Below are 18,715 nucleotides of genomic sequence, written 5' to 3' on the forward strand. Positions count from 1 at the left end.
GTGCAATCATCAGCAAACATCCCCACTTTTGACATTGTGATGGAAGGAAGGTCATTCATGAAGCAACTTTAGATGGTTGGGCCTGGGACACTGCCCTGTGGAACAATTCCAGATTGTCCTGTGATGATTGATCTCCAACAATCACAACCATCCTCCTTTGTGCAAGAAAATCCTTCTGATGATAATCATCTTAGTTTTGGCATTCAGGCTCCACATTTTAGTCTTATATCTGTACATAACTTTAAAGGGGTTTAACCCCATCATATACAAGATTAATGGCAGTGTTGAGATGGTGAGCAAAGATACTATGCATCTGCTTTAAATGTTTATTTGATGACCTTACCAACAATAATTTCTTGTCCTTTTATGTGATTCACTGGTGGAAATCATATGCAAACTGAAAATAAGGAGATGCGAGGAAGAATAAAAAAGGACAACAACCACACGTCATCTTGAGTTGTATCAAATCAAGAATACAACTTGTACAACTCAAACTGGAAAATGATCAAGCGTTTCTGGGCTGAACTTTCATTGTGACACATTTTCAGGTGCACAGCTGATAGCATGTTACACCTGCATGCCTAAATCTGGAAGCCCAACCCATAACAGAGGTTGGCTTCAGGACTCATTTTATAAATGTTTGCTGGAGTCTATCAGGACCTCACAGCAGTCACAGTGCAATTTTACTAATTTTCCTGTTGCTAGCAGTCCTTAGGTGCACTGGATTACAGGACAGGATGAAAAATCTGGGGGGTGAGCACTGGTCTGCAGCAGAGCTATGGAACTGGGAGATACACTCCTACTCCACATCAAGGGGAATATCTTTGTAAAAAGTTGTGTTTTTGATTATGGCATGTATCAGTCAACTTTTAAGGCCTGCTGCATAGCCAGCAGATGGGCCTGATGCTTGCCTGCAAGGAATATGTCACTCTTTGCAGCTCAGGTGGAGACTGGAGTCAGGACATTGCATGTTTAAAGATGTTTTAATTACCTTTGTTTTATGCCTGGGAAATGGACATAATGAGGGCCAGTTTCCCACCAAGTGATTAAGGAAACCTACAAGTTGTCTTGCTCTCAATGATTAGATATGTTTTGGTGCTAATATTTGTGTAGTGCTAATAGCTGTAACTATCCCTAAAGGCAGGAAGCAGAAGAGGAGGAGACAAAAATATTGAGAGATGGGAAGTAAGGGGGGGGGGGGGGGGAGAACAGTCAGGGGGAAATTCTGGGAGATGAGTAGGACAGAGAGCAGATAGAATAAACAATGATGAAGAATAGAATGGCAGAGAGAAATTGAATGGAAAACACAGAGTGGTAGGATGGCACTGCAGGTAGAACAGCTATGTCACAGCCCCAGCACACTGGATTCACTTCTGACCAATGGGGCTGTCTGTGTGGATTTGCATGTTCTCCCTGACTGAGTGGGTTTGTCCTGGCTGCTACAGTTTGCTCCCACATCCTAAAGACATGCTGGTTCTCAGGTTAATTGGCTACTGTAAATTACCCCTAATGTAGGTGGCTGGCGGGAGAATCAGGGGTTGTTGATGGGTATGTGCAAGAGATTACAGGGAAATAAGTGAGGGAATGGGAATGAAGGCATTGTTTTGATAGCCAGCATTGACTCAAGGGGACGAATGTCTGCCTTCTGTGCCATAAGGAAATTTGATAAATGCTTATGGAGGGAAGAAAAGGACACGGTCAAATCCAGGTGTCCAGTTTTCACTTGAAAAATACTCCATGAATCCCAGTCCCAACTTGGTTCAAACAACATTTTTTTATGGAGTACTGGAGAAATGAATACATTTCACGTGATGCATTGTTTTATTTTGCCTTAGTTCCGAACCCATTGGGATAAAAGTTGCAGTCTGCAGTGAGTCACCTCTGTTTGCCATTGACTTTCAAAATGAATTTGTACCTGTCCAGGTGATCCTACTATGTAAAATGAGCTTCTCAATTACTCAAAAGAAGTTTCCAATAGGTCCAAGTGTTTTGAAGTTTCATGACAGATTGGCAGCTATACTGCCTGTAGCATTTGGGAATTTTGGCAGGCTTATCCCATACATGTTCTTCATCTTGCAAGTGGTGTAATGAAGTAGTATGGCCTAAATGTGGTGCATCGCTTGGAAGAATTGGAAATATGAGAAAAAGCTGAGGTAACGTATACATTTCTGTCTCACTGGACAGAGGCCATCCGTGGGTCAGAAAACAGCTGCTCCTAATATACCAGAAGGATGGTTGTCATTACACACTCATTGATTTCCTCCAAAATTTGAGTGGATTTAACATTGTGAGAAAAGAAGTGGGCACTGCAGAGGCTGCATCATGACAAATGAGCCACAGAAAACACTTTTACCACTGGAAGTCAAAAAAAAGCCCTGCAGATGCTGGAAACCTGAAATAAAAACAAAAATGCTAGAAAAACTCAACAGGTAGGCAGCATCTGTGGAAAGACAAATGGTTAACATTTCAGGTCTGGGACCCTTGAAATACTATTTTTATTGTTAGGAATTTGAAGAATACTCGAACTCTGCTCTGAATGTTACATGATTTCACTCTGCTGAACTTTTGCCAGCACGATTGAGATTTGTAGACAAATCAATGACAGATGAAGGAACTTACAGCATTTCCACAGTGCAATTAAATTTTAATGTTATTTTATATTTATGGTGTCAACACTCAGTTCTGAAACAGCCCACATGCACAGAAATACCTTCTGCTTCTGTGAAAGTAGAGGTCAATGTGCAATAATGATTTATGCCGCATTATTTGAATTATAAACATTTTAATCTAAAAAATACCTAACTGCAAAGTAAATAAACAAGCATAAACAAACAAGAACACAATAGGGCACATCTTCCGCCCAACACTAGTGTCAGTGTTGGGACTAATGGAAGTCTAAGTTTCCATTGCTAGCACTGGAGTAAGCTGCTGTTGCCATTTTCTATCGAGGGTGACTGTGGCTGTCCCTATCCTGCTGTAATGGATTGCTCATGAATCTTCTGCAGACCTCCTGGCTCTCAGTCTGGGAAATCAGCCCACTGAATCTGTGCCATTTTAAACCTGGCACAAGTACAGCAGTCTCCAATCAATTGAATGGGAGCCATATGATTCCAAGAGAAAGGTAAAACACTTGAGTTTTTGCTATTTCTTAAAATTATTTTCAGTGTTTTTAATTGATATATTATGTGTTGGTGTGCTTTTTCAATTCGCAGAAGTTTTTGCATATCTTGAGTGTCACTGCACACTTGTGAATATTAAAGAGCATTCTCATGGCCTGTGAATTAGGGTCGGGGCCTTTCCAGCAGTCACTGGTTCCATATGGTTGTCTGTGGTGAGGTGCACATTGGGCCACACAGGAACAAACTGTATGGTATGGCTTTGGCGACCCTGAATCTAGGTTAACAGAAGATCTACCATATTATTTTCATTAAAGTTGTCTATTATTTAGTCCCTAGAATTCTCAAGGAATGTGTACAGAGTAATGTCTCCACAAATTCATTCAAACATAGTGCACACACATGAAAAGAGGTGGTGGTTTATTTGCAAGGCAGAACATTCAACCAAAGTACATGGTGACGCCTCAGGCTCCAACTCCAGACTGCATATTACAGTCAATGTCATTTATGTACAAATTCAAATATGCTGTCAGACCCTGCGTGTGGTAGAGGGCGGGAATGGGTTAGGATTTATGTGTGCAAGATTACAGACTCAGCCAGTTGGCCTTGGTTGTTTTTCCAGCTGCCCCGGGCTTTACTCTGTCAAAAAAGAAAATCTGCAATTACCAGTCAGCAGCTCCAGGCTTGGTGCTGTGGCTCTTCCAGTCCCAAACAGGCAGTTTATTTACCAACCCCCACCCACTCACTGTGCCTGCATTCTTCAGCGCGGTGTCATTCCTCTGAGGTTACTTCCTGTTTTACTGTATTTGCAGCCGACGCCCCGAAGCTCTCCTGTAGGATCATGTGAAACCGTGCGCCGAAGTTTTGCAAGAGAACCCAACATACTCCGTGCTTTAAGTGTTATTTTGCACACAAAAAATAAAAGAGGGAATAAAAGCAGTGCTGGGTGTGGGGTCAGAGCGTTACATTGGGTGGACGTGAGTGAGTGATGTTATTTCCTGCCTTACTGTACATGACGTGTTCGTACTGTGGCCGTGTGTCTGGGCGGTCTCTGCATCATGTGAGGCTGTTGTACAGTAACCCAGCAGCAACATGGCAGCGGCGTTCGCACAGTGAGAACCTGGGCGGGCTGTCACTCAACGCCCAAACAGCGCTCGCACTCCATTACTCAGCTCTTTTTTTGCTTTCTTCCTCCGCTTGCACAAAGTCTCTGTAACCTTCAGCAAGTGTCAGCCTTTCCGACATGAAGGAGAAACAGAAGAAAAAGAAAGGACGAACCTGGGCGGAGGCAGCACGAACGGTAAAAGCAACAGAATTAATTGCAGCGTTAGGTTTTTTTCTGCTTTATTTTTCTTTTGGGGAAAAAGAAATTTAAAACTTTGCGTGTGAATGCGTGGGCGAGCGTGGGTGTGTGTGTGTACGAGTTCATGACCTACTGCTGCAAAGAAACTACTGCAATCATTTACTGTCAAGGCCTCCCGTAGGCCGGGGAGTTGTTTCTTTTAAATTAATCGATTGCGGGTGCATAGGCTAATGGTCCAGCCACCCAGTTTGGAGTTGTCAGTTTAAAGTTCGCCCTTTTTATGTTTTAGAAATCACCTTTTGCAATATCTGTCGTGAAAAATAAAATGCAAACCGACACACAGATTAATGGATCAGGCAGTTATGAGCTGTTAATGGCTTTCATTTGCGAGATTGTTAAAAAAAATAGCTACTTTTTGCAAACTTAATTTTTAATTAGGCTTTTAATCATTCGATTTCTCCAATAATCACTGCCTTCTGTACATTGCAGTAGGTGAAGGTGCAAACTGTGGATGTGTTTATGTAGGTGGTATGTACCAAATGGTTAGATTGAACCAATCATCTTGATAATAGTACACTAATAATGTTATTGACATGATTGCATAATAGAGCAGAGCCTGACACCTAATGATGTTACAAAGCGACTATACATGGAACAGATAAACTAGAAAGAATCTTTGAGATGTTTTAGCATTTCAGACCTCTGCACTATGGTTGCCTGAAATGAAACAATCTTTTTAGCCCTTGCTTTCTGCCAGCATTGATGCTTAATTACTTTTTAAGAATTGAGATATAATTATTTTCACTAATTCTTATGACACCAAATTTGTGAATCTTCCTGTTCTTGCATGCCGAAAGTTAGGACTGACAGTGGCCTTCTGGGAAGAACAGGATTAGAGGGGCAGGATAATTGGATGTGTGTGTGGCGAAGTCTTTCAGTCCTACTTTGAAGTTGCACATTCTGCCCTTTTATATTTCTATCGTGTATTCTGTATTTGTGAGATATATCTGTGCAAACTGGCTCTACTCTCATTGCATATGCTTGCCAGTGCTGGCACTTCAGTGCCTCCACTGGCAGTAAAGTTTAATTACAATGCAATTTTACATTGGCAGTTTCTATTGTAAATGTGAATATAGAAATTAATGGTGGAATTGGAAGTGCATGAATATCCAAAGGTTATCAATACATGGTTATAGTCATACATTGTATATTTGCATTGTTGATGTATTGGTTTATTATTGTCACTTGTACTGAGGTACAGTGGGAAAAACTTGTCTTGCATACCGTTCGTACAGGTCAATTCATTACACAGTGCAGATACATTGAGTTAGTACAGAGTGCATTGAGGTAGTACAGGTATAAAAACAATAACAGAGAAACTGTCACAGCTACAGGGATGCTGAGAGTCGCACCACATAAAATAATTTGATTTGAGGCAAATCATAACTTGTACAGATGAGATCATGTTTCGCCCCTCATCAGCTGTGGGAAGTTGCACCTCTGGGGGTGAGTTACAGAGCTGCAGCATCCTTTGCTGCAATCAGACTGAATCAATCACAACCCACAATTCCAGTTTGATGCTCAGGTATCTCTTTGAAGATTCCAGGAAATGGAATGATGGAGTATTTCTGAAGTTGCCCTGGAGTTGGAGCAGTGGAATAAAGACATAACTATGGTGTTGGCCAATGAGAATTTACTTTGTTGTGGGCATGGTAAAATGGACCATTTATCAAAGTCTAGTTATTAAGCTGTGCAGTATTTTTCAATACATTGCAGTAAATTCATCAGCCATGGTTACTCTGTATTTGAAACTTTACACTTAATATGTGTGGCATGTTTTAAATTTGCTAAATTTTAATGATTTTGCATCAAGTTTCTGACTAGATCTGCTGAATAATCTGTATCCCACCTTAAGCATTGGTGTACATAAGGATTTCAAAAAGTTATGCTTTCTGCTAGATTTCTTGAACAGGGTGGTATGAATTTGGACATGCACGTGATTCACCTTTGAGTAGTTTTACACCAAATTGTGTAGCATATTGAATATTGGAAGTATTAGATTCTCACTTTTGGGGAAAACAGCTACCAAATAATACTGACTAAATGTGGTTTTGCTGATCGATTGTTCCAACAATGCATTGGAAATATGCCTTGAATGGGAGTTGAATTGGAGAGATGTTCAATCTATTCCTATCAAAGTGGAAACCTAGCATTGGGATAAAACACAGCTGGAACAAGTTTCTCCATGTTCAAATGGACTTTAGAATGGTTATCTTGGTATTACCAAACAAACTCGGAATACCACAGTCATTAAATGTTTTTATGTTACGGGAAAAGAGAGAGGCCCAGGAAGGATGTAAAAAAAGACCAACAGGTCTTAACCAAGAACTTTGTTGAAGGTGAACATGTTGTTATCAAATTTCAAACTGATAAATATTAATTTTTTTGGTAAATAGTAAATTTGAAGCAGGTGTTAATAAGAACTTCTAAAACTCAGGGAATGAAAATGGTTGAACAATTTGCTGTATTGGTTAGTGCACTCAAACATATGTTGCCCCATATTGCTCATTGTTGTGTCTTTGCATTTATGTGGTCATACTTCCTTCAGCTCAATGTTGTTGTTTCATTGTCTCAAGGAAACAAACGCATTTTGGAAATGAAACAGGTAATCTAAAGCTGAGGGTCATCTGCATTTTTTTGCAAGGCAATTGACCATAATTGAGTTATTGTTGCATATACTTAAGAATTTTTGTACCAGTTGGTTCAGTCAACTTAGCTTAGCTGAAGTAATCTGCATCTCAACAAACTGTCCTGAAGTTAGAGGTTGGTGTCATCATGTGTATGTCCACCAAAGTCATGGATTATTCCATTGACAGGCACAGCGCAAAGCTCATGGGTTGTGCTTTGTAAAATCATGCACTATGCATGGCCTGACCTTGAGCAATGTGCACCCAACAAGAATTCCATGGTCTAATGCGAGCAGATTCAAGTCATTGTGGTCTAGTTCCATTTCACTGTGTTGGCTCTTGACAGCGTGATTTGTGTACTTTGCAGGTGATCTATTTCCCCCTTTGACCCAGCAGGAAGCTGCTTTGCTGCGCTAATGCCCTTGTTGACCCCACTGCTATGGGTTGGGAGTTGCAGGTGGTTGCAGCTGCAGTGCTGTCTTCCCATGTTGTTGTGAGGAAGCTCCTGCTTGATTTTAGGTGAATTTCTGTAGTCGTGTGTCCATGTAGAAGATATCTGCCATCCTGTCCTTCACTGCAATAACTCTCCTGATGTTTGGATATACATACTGTGGACATTTGTGGGCTTGAGGTATCCAATGATGATTCTGTAGCTGTCATTCAACACTAGTCAATTTTTTTTGTATGGCAGAGCATTCCCACATAGGGCAGGTGTATTCTGCACTGGTGTAACATGGGGTGAGAGCACAGATTCATTTTGAGTTGTCAGTGGTGATAGTGACAAACACCATTTGAGAGGATTTCTCCAGATCATAAGATTTGCTGGACTAAACTGGAACCCTTGCTCATCCAGTTAACTCTCTGTCATCTTGGGAGACAACATGATGCAGTGATAGTAGAATTGCTGACTAGTCATGGCATTTGCTCACCATCAAATAGCCTACAGCAGATCCAGAAATGAAACAGAAGAAATCTTCAGTCATAAGAACTTTGTGGACATAAAATTCAGACTCTCTGACTTTCACCAAAAAGAGCTGCACTTATTACATGTCAAAATTAACTTACTAGTATCTACCTAGAGAATGCATTGCTTAATGAGATATAGTTCTGCAGATTAGCTTTGAATTTACCACTACAAGCAAAAGTCTTATTCTCTGATTCTGCAGTTGTAGGCAAGATGAATCAGCTTACTATAGCCTACATGATCTAGTCCTTTTGGAGTTGCAGAAACGGTAGTTGGATTACTTGCCAGCTTTTACTTTTCCAGTGAGAGCATGGCCAATTTATATACAACCTGTAACCATTCTGATGGCTCTGTTTTCTATTGTTTCAATTGATGCACTGCAGGGACCAGAGGGCTATGTAGTATTTCAAGTACAGTCACATCGATGATTCGTAGATGTTCAACTGCATGAGCAAATCTGATCAATATTGACCATTGAATACATTTTCACCATCTGTTCAGCTTCATTTACTGTTGTCGACCATTGTGATAGCTTTGACTATCACAGGATCTCTTCTACTTTTGCATTAAAGTTAATTTTCATGGATAAATATTTGATGTACTTTTGTAATTTTTGAGATACATGATGTTTCTCTTTCCCTTGAACCATTCTTGACCAAAGATTGGGTCTTCTACAAATGAGCCATGTTAAATTGAATCTACTTGCTAACAAGTTGTGAAGTTCAGCTGAACTACTCTCATGAATCTGGAACTTAAGGATGTAAAACTATGTTCTATCTCAATGCAGTGGAAAAAAAAAGTAGGGGATTCTTTATTGCATTATACTGGTTATTTGGCAGAATTACATTATTTATCCTACTTAATGTTAATCTTGAATAATATTTCACCAAAAATTCAAGTTACTATATTTTTTTAGCTTACACATGTAACATCTATTTTTTAAAAAAATTGTTAACTAGAGGTAATAGTCCATAGCAAGCAACCACATGTACATGGAATTGCTTAAAGATAGCAGCATAAATAGTCAGTTTGGCAACTAAATATTGTAGATTGCGACATAATCAGAAAAGATAAAGGAAGAAGAAGTGGGTGTGGGGTTACTTTACAAATTACTGATAACAAAGGCAAGAGAAACGACGTGACTGAAGGAAGTCTTGTTCGCTCATTGCTTCTGTGGACTTGCAGACAGATGTGTGAATTAGGAATCGGAGTAGGCCACTCAGTCATTCAGCTTAAAAACATACAATAAGATCATGGCCTGTCTGATTGTAACCATGACTCCGCATTCCCGTCTACCCACAGTCACCTTTCAACCCCTCACTTATCAAGTATCAAACCACCTCTGCCTTAAAAATATTCAAAGACTCTACTTCCTCTGCCTTTGGAGGAAGACCTCTCAGGATCTTCTACATTTCAATCAAATTGCTTCCCACTCTTCTAAGCCCAGCCTGTCTAACTTTTATGATTAAGACAACCTGCCCATTCCAGATGTTTGTTTAGGAATTCTTCTGAGTTGCTTCCAACTGCCTCCTTTTAACTATGGAGAAAAATACTGCACACAGTACTTCATATGTAGCTTCACAAATAATTGAAGCAGAACTTCCCTACTGTAGTATTGAATTCCTCCAGCAGTAAATAACAATAACCTGTTATCTTTCCCAATTATTTGCTGGTGTTGCTTGCTTGAAGTTTGCAAATCTTGCACAAGCACATTGAAATCGCTCTGCATCTTGGAGCTCTGCAATCTCTCACCGTTCAGATGATATGCTTCTTTATTTTTCCTGCCGAAAGGGGCACTTGCACATTCTGAATAGACTCCTCTTGTCCTCTTCAGTTTACTTCCCTGTCAGTTTGTGCTATCATCAAATTGACCAACCACAACTTTGGTGGGTTCATCCACATTGTTAATATAAATTGTAAAAATTTGAGGCTCCAACGTAGTTCTTCTGTGGCCCACCATTCTTGCCAACCAGTAGAAGACTCATGTAATCCAAGTCTTAACTCCTACACTGGTTTGAAAATATTAATTATTCTTTTCAATTCCTTCCTCTGGTGTTACCTCTTTCTGTGTCATTTCCTCAGCCCCCAATACCCTCCAATGTTTCTGTGCTCCTCAAATTCTAGTTGCCTCATTTAATTGCACTGCCCTTGGTGACTGTACCTTAAGCTCTCAAATTACCTCCAAACTTTTCCACCTTTTATTTTCTTTATTACAGAAACTCCTTCAAACCAAGATCTTTGGCCAGGTTTTGGTTGTCATTCTTAAAAGCGTATGGAGCCACATTTTAAAGCTTCATTGTGGTGGGTGGGATAAATGAAGTTTTTGTTGAAAGTTCGTGGAGAATCATATTAAGGAGGGCTTAATATATGAGATGTACCACAAAACACAAAATAGTGGAAAGGAGAATGAACTAGAAATTTGTAAGCAAATATGTGAATTGGAATGCAGGATGTGTAAAAATGATTGTGGAAGTTTTTTTTTCTAACTTCTGGTAACTAAGAGAAAATAACATCAGGAGTAGCTCACTCAGCTCCTCAAGTCCACTCTGCCATCGAGTATGATCATGGGTGGTCTGACCCAGGCCTCATCTCTTCTGTGCCAGTTTCCCATAGTCCTCAAATCGCTGATCTTTCAAAAATGTATCTATTTCCTTTCTACACTCCTCTGATGATCTAGCTTCCTCAACTCTCTGGGTGAGAATTCCAGACATTCACAACTCTCTGCAACAACTTGTTCCTATGCACCTCCGTTTTAAATGCATCTTGTAATATGTCCCTTTTGAGATTTGTCCAATCATGCAAACATTTCAACATCTCCCCTGCAATGCCCCCTTCGGATCTTGAATGTTTTAGTAAGATCCTCCGTCATTCTTTGAAACTCTGAAAGAGATAAAGGAATGGATCTTTTAAAAAATGATGAATGCAAAACTGTTTTCCCACCTAGACTATAAGTCATAGAATTATAGAATCATACAGCATGGAAATAGGCCATTCGACCTAACTTGTCCATGCCGATCAGTGGACAACCTTCCATGTTAACCCCATTGCCCAGCACTTTGCCCATAGCCTAAAGTTCTCAATCAAACACTTCTTAAATTATGTCAGTATCCCAGCTTCAACCACTGTCTCAGGCTGTACATTCTAGGTACTTCCCACTCTCTGGTTGAAGTTTGTCCCCCTCATCCCCTCAATCTCTTCCCCCTTACCCTAAACCCTTTCTCTAGTTTTATCTACCTCCGATGTGGGGAAAGGTTTCCTACATAAAAAGTCTGCCAAGCGTGGAACTCAACTTGTTCCTAAAACAGGAAGTTAATTACAATGCAGGTGTAGAGGAGTATCTGAGCAATAACAATCACAACATAACGTAGTTTAATTTGAAAAGTGAGAAAGACCTAAGACAAAGATCAAAGTACATGGGGGGATTAAACAAAACAAATGAGAACAAACTGAGAGTGTGCACAACGAAATAGACAGTGGTGGGAAAGACTGAAGCTCCAGGATAAATATATCCAACTAAAAGGCAACAACGGCTCAGCATGGATGAACAAAAGAAATAAGGACAAAACTATAATTTAAGCAGAAAGTATTTGAAAAATGTGTACGATACAGCAGAACAAAGTAAATGGGAACACAGAAAGGTTAGGAAAGACATCCAATGAAGAACTCAGGATAAATTGCTTTAGCCATGTAGTGGTCAGAATGGGGAACTTAAGAGACAGTGATTATTTGAGATAAAGAGCACAGATGCATTCCAGGGGGATGCTGGTCAAATACATCAAGAAAGAATGGGCAGGGAAATTTTGATAGGTTGAGAGGAGACTGGCACAGACCATAACACTGACATGGATTTGCTGGGTTAAATGGTTGAGCTCTGTGCTGTTTATACTTTGCTTTATAGCATTGTTCCTGATTTGTGAACCTCTGTATGAAGTTCATTATCACATTTTGTCCAAATGCAATATGAATGCATGTTACTGTTTTGCTGACCCGATACATGTCTTTGAATAATTCAGATAGGCAACAGCCACAAGCATCTAATATTGCCATTAATGATATTAGTGATGACATCTTTATTATATTTCATTATTGAACCTTAGCCCGTGTGTGCTTTTGTTGGGTGTTTTGCAGAATGTGTGGTAGTGACTGCAGAATATGTACTGTATAATTTGGCCACATAATATTCTAGTTTGCATTTGCTACTGCTAAAAGAGCAATGATTGCAATCAGCATTTGGCCCTTTGTTTGTATGTGGGGTGTATTCTGGGAATGGAACATTTGTCTGTGAGAGACAACAATTCTTTTTATTTTAATTGCACACACAAAATGGCACTGGCTGCCTATTGTTGGCTGGAGGTTTGAACTATTATGACTGTGGATTTATTACATCTCATTGGTGAGATTTGGGGGTCAGGCAGCTGATCCACTGCAGTTGGTGGTTGTGGAAATATAAAAATTCCAGCTCCTGTGCTCACAGTCGGAGTCTGGAGTGTGGGCAGTGATAAAGTTGGGGTGTGGGAAGTGGGGTGGTATGCATCTAGTTGGTTGGCTGGTGGTCAGGTTTTCATTTCAGTACAGGAGGAGCAGACCTCATTTTTAAAGTAACCATTTCTCTGACCATGATTTATTCTATTCACCACCTGCAACAAATGGGCAAGGTAAGCATGGTCTAGGGAGGAATTTGTTAATGCTCAGGTAACATAGTTCAGTCTCGGTCTTGGACCCCATGTCATAGGGCCAAGACTTCTTTGTTACGTATGCATGGAGACTGGTGTGCAGTAACCATTCCACTTTAAAAGAAATCATGCACAGTTTTCTACTCACTGTAATGTTCAGTACCTGGAATGTCAAGCCCTCATGGTGAGCTCCAGCAGCGAGAGACCTGATGTTCTTTGTTGTCATCACCTTGGAACTTGTATACTTATCAATGACAGAGCCTGCGGATCCCACGTTGGTCTCATCAGCCATGTCAATCCACAGAACCGGAGTGGAAGGAAGCCATTCTTGATCATGAGGGACTGTGTAAGAAGAAAAAAGGAGAAAGTTAAAATTTGCCTTTGTTCTTTCTTCAGTCTTTTCAGCTTTCTCACTATAGGATTGACTTTAATAGCTCAGCATCAGCTGCATCCTCTGAAGGGAAGCCGTTGATCTCAGTTGTAGATGCTGTTGGATGAGGAAGAGAAGCCTGATCGATCCAGTGTTTGTGGGATGGCTTTGCCTTGCTTTTCCATTTTATTTTTTGAAAACTGCAAACCCCACTGTGTTTTACCAACAATTAAGTTTTAATTTTCAGCCTGATCTTGTTTTCATTCTTCATTTTCTTGTCTTTTCCTGAACCCTGTCTCCAATTGCTTTATTTATTTATATACACTTGTGTTTTTATCTTATAACTTCCCTGAAGCTGGTTTCCAGTGCCTTGCTCCATTGATCTGTTACAAAATCTGACAATCATTTCACCATACTATCTTTCAGTGTTTGTTTTTCTCATCACTTCCTCCTTTCTGAGTTGATTTAAATATTCGTCTTTCATTTTCCAGTTTTAAAATTCCAGGCCTGAGACACAGACCTGTCTGTTCTCTCTACATTTAATAAGTCTACTGATGCACATTACCAGTATTTTCTGTTTTCATTTTTGGTTAACGTTTTCCTGATCTCAGTTTCCGTTACGTAAGAAGGATTAGCACTGAAGTAATTCAAAACAGTACATTTTTGTTAAGAAGCGTTGCAAGAGATGAAAGAAAAAATTGATTAATATCTTTATTGGCATCCTCTTTTGCATAGTTAATCAAAGATTTTGTACTTTATTAAAATGTAACCATATTATGCAATGTTCGATAGTTCTCCATTTTGTGTCTTGACTGAAAGAAACACAGACATCAGGACACTAGGTAGCATGGATAGCAGTTGATTGATCCCCAATGGCAGTTCAAAAGTACATCTGATATTATGTCAGAATTGTTTTTAAACCTTTTTCGATTTTATATCTACAAACAGCTGGCCCTATGAAGGTCAGCACACTATTCCTTACTTGTATTCAGAAGGTGCATCCCACTGTTAGTGAGTATAATTGCTTATGGGAAGTTGTCTGGCTGCTGGGCCTGGTTGGAATGGTAAGTCATGGACTGTGACCAGAGGTGTGAAAGTACCTTGTTACTAACCTTTGCACATTCCTAATTCAGAGATTAAAAATGGTGACAAATTTGCTTAACAAGACCAAACTTTCCTATCCAACTGCTGGCACTGTCCTGCTAGTTCAGTTTTGTTGATATGACAGAGATGGATTGCAAAGTGACCAAGGCTGGGAAGGAAAAATTCCAGGATACTTTAAGAAGAGATGGGAAAAGTGGAGGGGAAAAAAAAGGTAGGCTAGCCCTGATAACAAAGGATGGGATAGATGCAGTAGAGAGGAAGGGTCTTAGCTCAGAAAATAAAGAAATGGAATCAGTTTGGCCAGAGCTAAGATCTGGCATGGGATATATTGTGGGAAAAGATTGGTGGGAGTTGTGTATTTCTTTTCCCTCATCCCTCAAAAGAAATGGTGACATGGGGAATAATGTAAATCAGAAAAATAAAGATGCCTGTAACAAGGGTTACATGTGGACTAATGAAACCAAATTAGCAGCAATAGTGTGGTGACTGAATTTGCTGTGTGTATTAGAGATTATTTCTCAGAACAGTATGTTGGCAGAACCAATGAGGGGACAAACTGTCTTTGATATACTATTGCCTAATGAGAAAACGTTAATTGATATCTGTTGGGTAAGAGGCCTTCAGACATGAAAGTAATTGTGAGATTAGGGGTTACTACAGGAAAGTGGGGGTGAAATAAAAGATCAGCCATGATCTTACTGAATGGCAAGCAGGCATAAGGGGTCAAATACACTATTTTTGCTTTTATTTCTTCTGCCATGATAAGAATAGATTCTCAGTCCTCCTGACTATCTGTCCTGACATGCTGAAATTGTCTTCATAAATAATGGTTGTGGTTTGTTAAATAGCTGGGAAACTGGCAACTTGGAATTACATTATGGCAAAAGAACTGTGAAGTTATTAATTTTGTGTGTGCAAGCTACTATCTGTACTATATCTGAATTGTTAAAGCTTGACTCTAAAGATCCAATTTAATTATATGGAGAATTGCTTTATTAGTGTTGGACTGCATTTGCTCTCTTTTAGCGCACCCCATTCTACCACCTCCATTACTGTTAACTTCTTTTGGGGTTTAGCAATATTTGTGTTCATTGTGAGCCAGTGTGATGGTATTGACGGATGTGCCAAGTTGCCTACTGTCAGCATGCCTCTTTAAACTCATCTTTGAACAAATCACGTTAGACACTTTGGAGAATTTATCAGGCACTGTGTCGGTCTGACAGTGGGAGACCAACAATCAAATGTCATTTTATTGATGATATCTGACAACAGGAACCACTGAAGAGCTTAAAGAACTTACAGGAATGCTATGCAAAACTGCAAAGACCTACAGAATGGTAATAAGTGCGAAGAAAAGCATCGAGGCCAGTCTCCAAGATTAACATTTTTGATGTTGAAGAGAAGCTCAGCAAAGGAAAACTATTGAGAGTAATGCATTTTTAATTATCTGGGAGCCATTAGAGAATATAGCATCTGAAAAGGAAGTCAAGATCAGAATAACCCTGCCAAAACCCAACAAACAAAGCTAATCTGGGTAAATTGTGAGCATACACTGAAGTAAAATCTGCTGTATACTGTAGTCATCTCAACCCTGCTTTGTGGCTGTGAGGCAGAATCACTTGACAAATAGATAGAGAATTAAGGCATTTGAAATTGTTCAAGAAATTGCAACCTATGAACCCTATTCGACATGGTGTGATGAAAGATTGTGCAGTGGTTTGGGTACATCGCGAAAAATCCAGGCACTTTTGTCAACCCCAAAATGCAGAGTGTTGTAGAGGACAGAAAAATTGTAAACCCAAGAAGAACTGGAAACTGATGAAAGGTGATTGACCTGAAACACTCGCTCTGTTTCCCTCTCCATAGATGTTGCCTGACCTGCTATCTTCAGCATTTTATATTTCAGACTTCCCACTGTATCTTTTTCTTTTTAGAGAACCACTACCAAGGACTTGATGTGGGTTCAACAAAGTGCACAAAGCGAGCCAAACAAGGACAGATTGGAGAAGGGTTTTTGTATATCTTGAGTGCCCAAATGAGTTTGGTGATCTTTGGGTTAACTTAACTTAATTTAGTTAGGGCTGTTCTGCTGTCTTTGGTCTATTGACCTTGCTTCAATTTCAAACCATGTGTAGTTAAAGGTATTGAAATTACATAGAAAAATATTTGTCCCATTTCATCAGAAAACTGGCAATGATGGCAGGCAAATGTGAAAATGCCTGTGATGTTCACTCCCCATCCCCCATTTGCTACCGCCTGCAGATTTACAAAACCTTGCATGGGTAGTCACATCCTTCTCCTTTTTCATTTTTTTTTACACTGTTAACTCTTGGCTTCACAATTATTTCCCTATTAAAAACAGTTGCACAGTTATGGAGGAAGAGTGGTAGATTAAGACCAATGGAAAAGGTCTATCATAGAATAGGCACACTGGGCCAAATGGCTTGTGCTTTACTGTTCCGGATTTAGCTGGAGCTACCTTGTTAACTTTTGCTGTAATTGGACCCTTTGCCAGCTGTAGCACTGCAATACTTTTGTTCTCCAGATCTCCTAGCCTTTTAATGAGTACTGCAGTGAAATTCCCATGCAATCTATATTTCTCCAATGTTGCACCTTTATGTACTGTACAAGGTAGAAGTTCAAACTGTCTATTTTCCAAATTCCTTCCATTTTTAAGTTCCCCATACTATAGTTTTAATTTAAGGAAAAACATAGCTGTGATATGGTGGTCCTTTAGACTGAATTGGAAATACTCAATGGATCTGTGAAGGATTTCATTTTTAATGATGCCACAATCCATTCTTCCAAAATTAAAGAATAGTACAGCATAGGAGGAGACCACTGGGCCCATCAAGTCTGCTCTGGCTAATTCAAAGAGCAATCTGCTTGGTTCTCCTACCTATATATACCCATGCCCAGCACTTTTTTTTGTCCCACACCTCCCATTTCTTTGTTTAGCATCTGCAGTCCTTTGTTTCTCCTATTTCTATCTGGTGACTTTTCAAAGGCTTTTATTGAATCAGTATCTACAACCTATCGGGCATTTCATTCCAAATCCCAATCACTCATTGCGTAAAGAATGCTGATTCTGATACTTCCACGGGTCATTTTAAACTGTGCCCTATCGTTTTCAGCATTTGGAAGCCACTTGTTTCAATCCTTTTCGGTTTTATATCCTGCTATCAAATCTTTCTACCTTTTTTGATTCAAGAAGGACTACCCCAGTTTCTACAGTCCATTCAGGCAACTGAAATCCTAAAGTCCCAGAATTATACTCTTTTTTTTCTGTATTCTCTTCAAAGTTTTCTCCTCTCTGTTGCCTTTTGAAGAAACACAAATTGAGTGTGTCAGACATGACTTGGTGTGAGTCATCTGGTGCTGGCTTTTTATTAATCCAAGCTTGTGCCTGTTAATTTTCTTCTGTTGGATTTTAGCTTCTATCATTTTCTCCTCCGCAATATTGTTGATGGGTCTGTAATTGTCAAGTTGGCCCTTTTTTTTTGGATCGGGGTCGCAACATTTGCGATCCTTATTAATTTCCAAGGAGGATCAGAGATTATTATTGACACTGCTGCAATTTCTACCCTTGCTTTGCTCGATGTTATGAAATGCTTTCAAATACCACCAGCCCTCTACCTATCTCGTTATCAATTTTCATCTCTTCCACCAGCCTTCTCCTTTGAGCTTTCTTCCCTAGTAAACACTGAAAGAAAGTACTAACTTGGTACCTCAGCAATGTCTTCTGCCTCCACCAATTCTTCTTCATTTTGGCCGGTATTCAACCCCACTATTGACTGCTCCTTCGCTGTTCATACGCTTGTTGATGACCTTTTGGATTCCTTTCATGCAGGAATAACCTATTCCTATGCTGTATGGTATTTTTCCCCTTGTATTTTCATCAGTCCTTCATACCTTTAGTAATTGGACTGTTTTTTTTTGTTATCCCCGTATTGTTAAGGTTGTTTCTCTTCCCCAATTTACTGAAATTTTCTCTTCCCTCGTTAAATATATTAACTCCAGGTTTTTTTTGGACTTTCTGCATAACTCAACGCATTCTATTTACATCTCAGACTCATAGATACAGCATGGAAACAGGCCATTCAGCCCAACAAGTCTGCACTGACCATCAACCACCCAGTTACACAAATCCTACATTAATCCCATTTCTTATTCTCCCCACATTCCCATCCACTCCCCATAGATTCTACCACGCTCCTAAATTCCAGGGGCAATTTACAGTGGCCAATTAACCTACCAAGCTGCACATTTTTTGGAATGTGGGAGGAAACTCTCCTTGATGTTCTGGAGATGTTTTTCTATTTGGCACTGCAATCAGAATAGCTACCCTCTGACACTTTTTTTAAATGCTCCTTATTGTTCCTGAATACCTTGCAGCCAGGAATGTTAACAAACTATCCTCCCCCTTATTTTTGAAGCAGATTTCATTATCAAGTTTGCAACGTATTGTTGCATGGCTATTTGAACCTGCAATTCGTTC

At 39.7% G+C, this 18,715-nt stretch overlaps 1 protein-coding gene across 3 annotated transcripts in view; it reads left to right on the top strand.

Moving 5' to 3' along the window:
• Nucleotides 1-4,196: 4,196 nt before the first annotated feature.
• The window catches only part of LOC127575040 (putative Polycomb group protein ASXL2), a 158,325-nt gene continuing 143,806 nt past the window's right edge, over nucleotides 4,197-18,715 (top strand). For 2 of the 3 annotated variants that reach the window (XM_052024651.1, XM_052024650.1), the window contains exon 1: nucleotides 4,197-4,416. Coding sequence is in view for 1 of the 3 variants with exons in the window: in XM_052024650.1 (XP_051880610.1) it covers nucleotides 4,360-4,416 (57 nt within the window). In the remaining 2 variants the exon portion in view is untranslated. The remainder of the gene's footprint in view (nucleotides 4,417-18,715) is intronic. The other variant, XM_052024654.1, reaches the window with a different exon arrangement.

This window comes from Pristis pectinata, chromosome 10 (assembly GCF_009764475.1).
Source record: "Pristis pectinata isolate sPriPec2 chromosome 10, sPriPec2.1.pri, whole genome shotgun sequence".
Lineage (NCBI taxonomy): Eukaryota > Metazoa > Chordata > Chondrichthyes > Rhinopristiformes > Pristidae > Pristis > Pristis pectinata.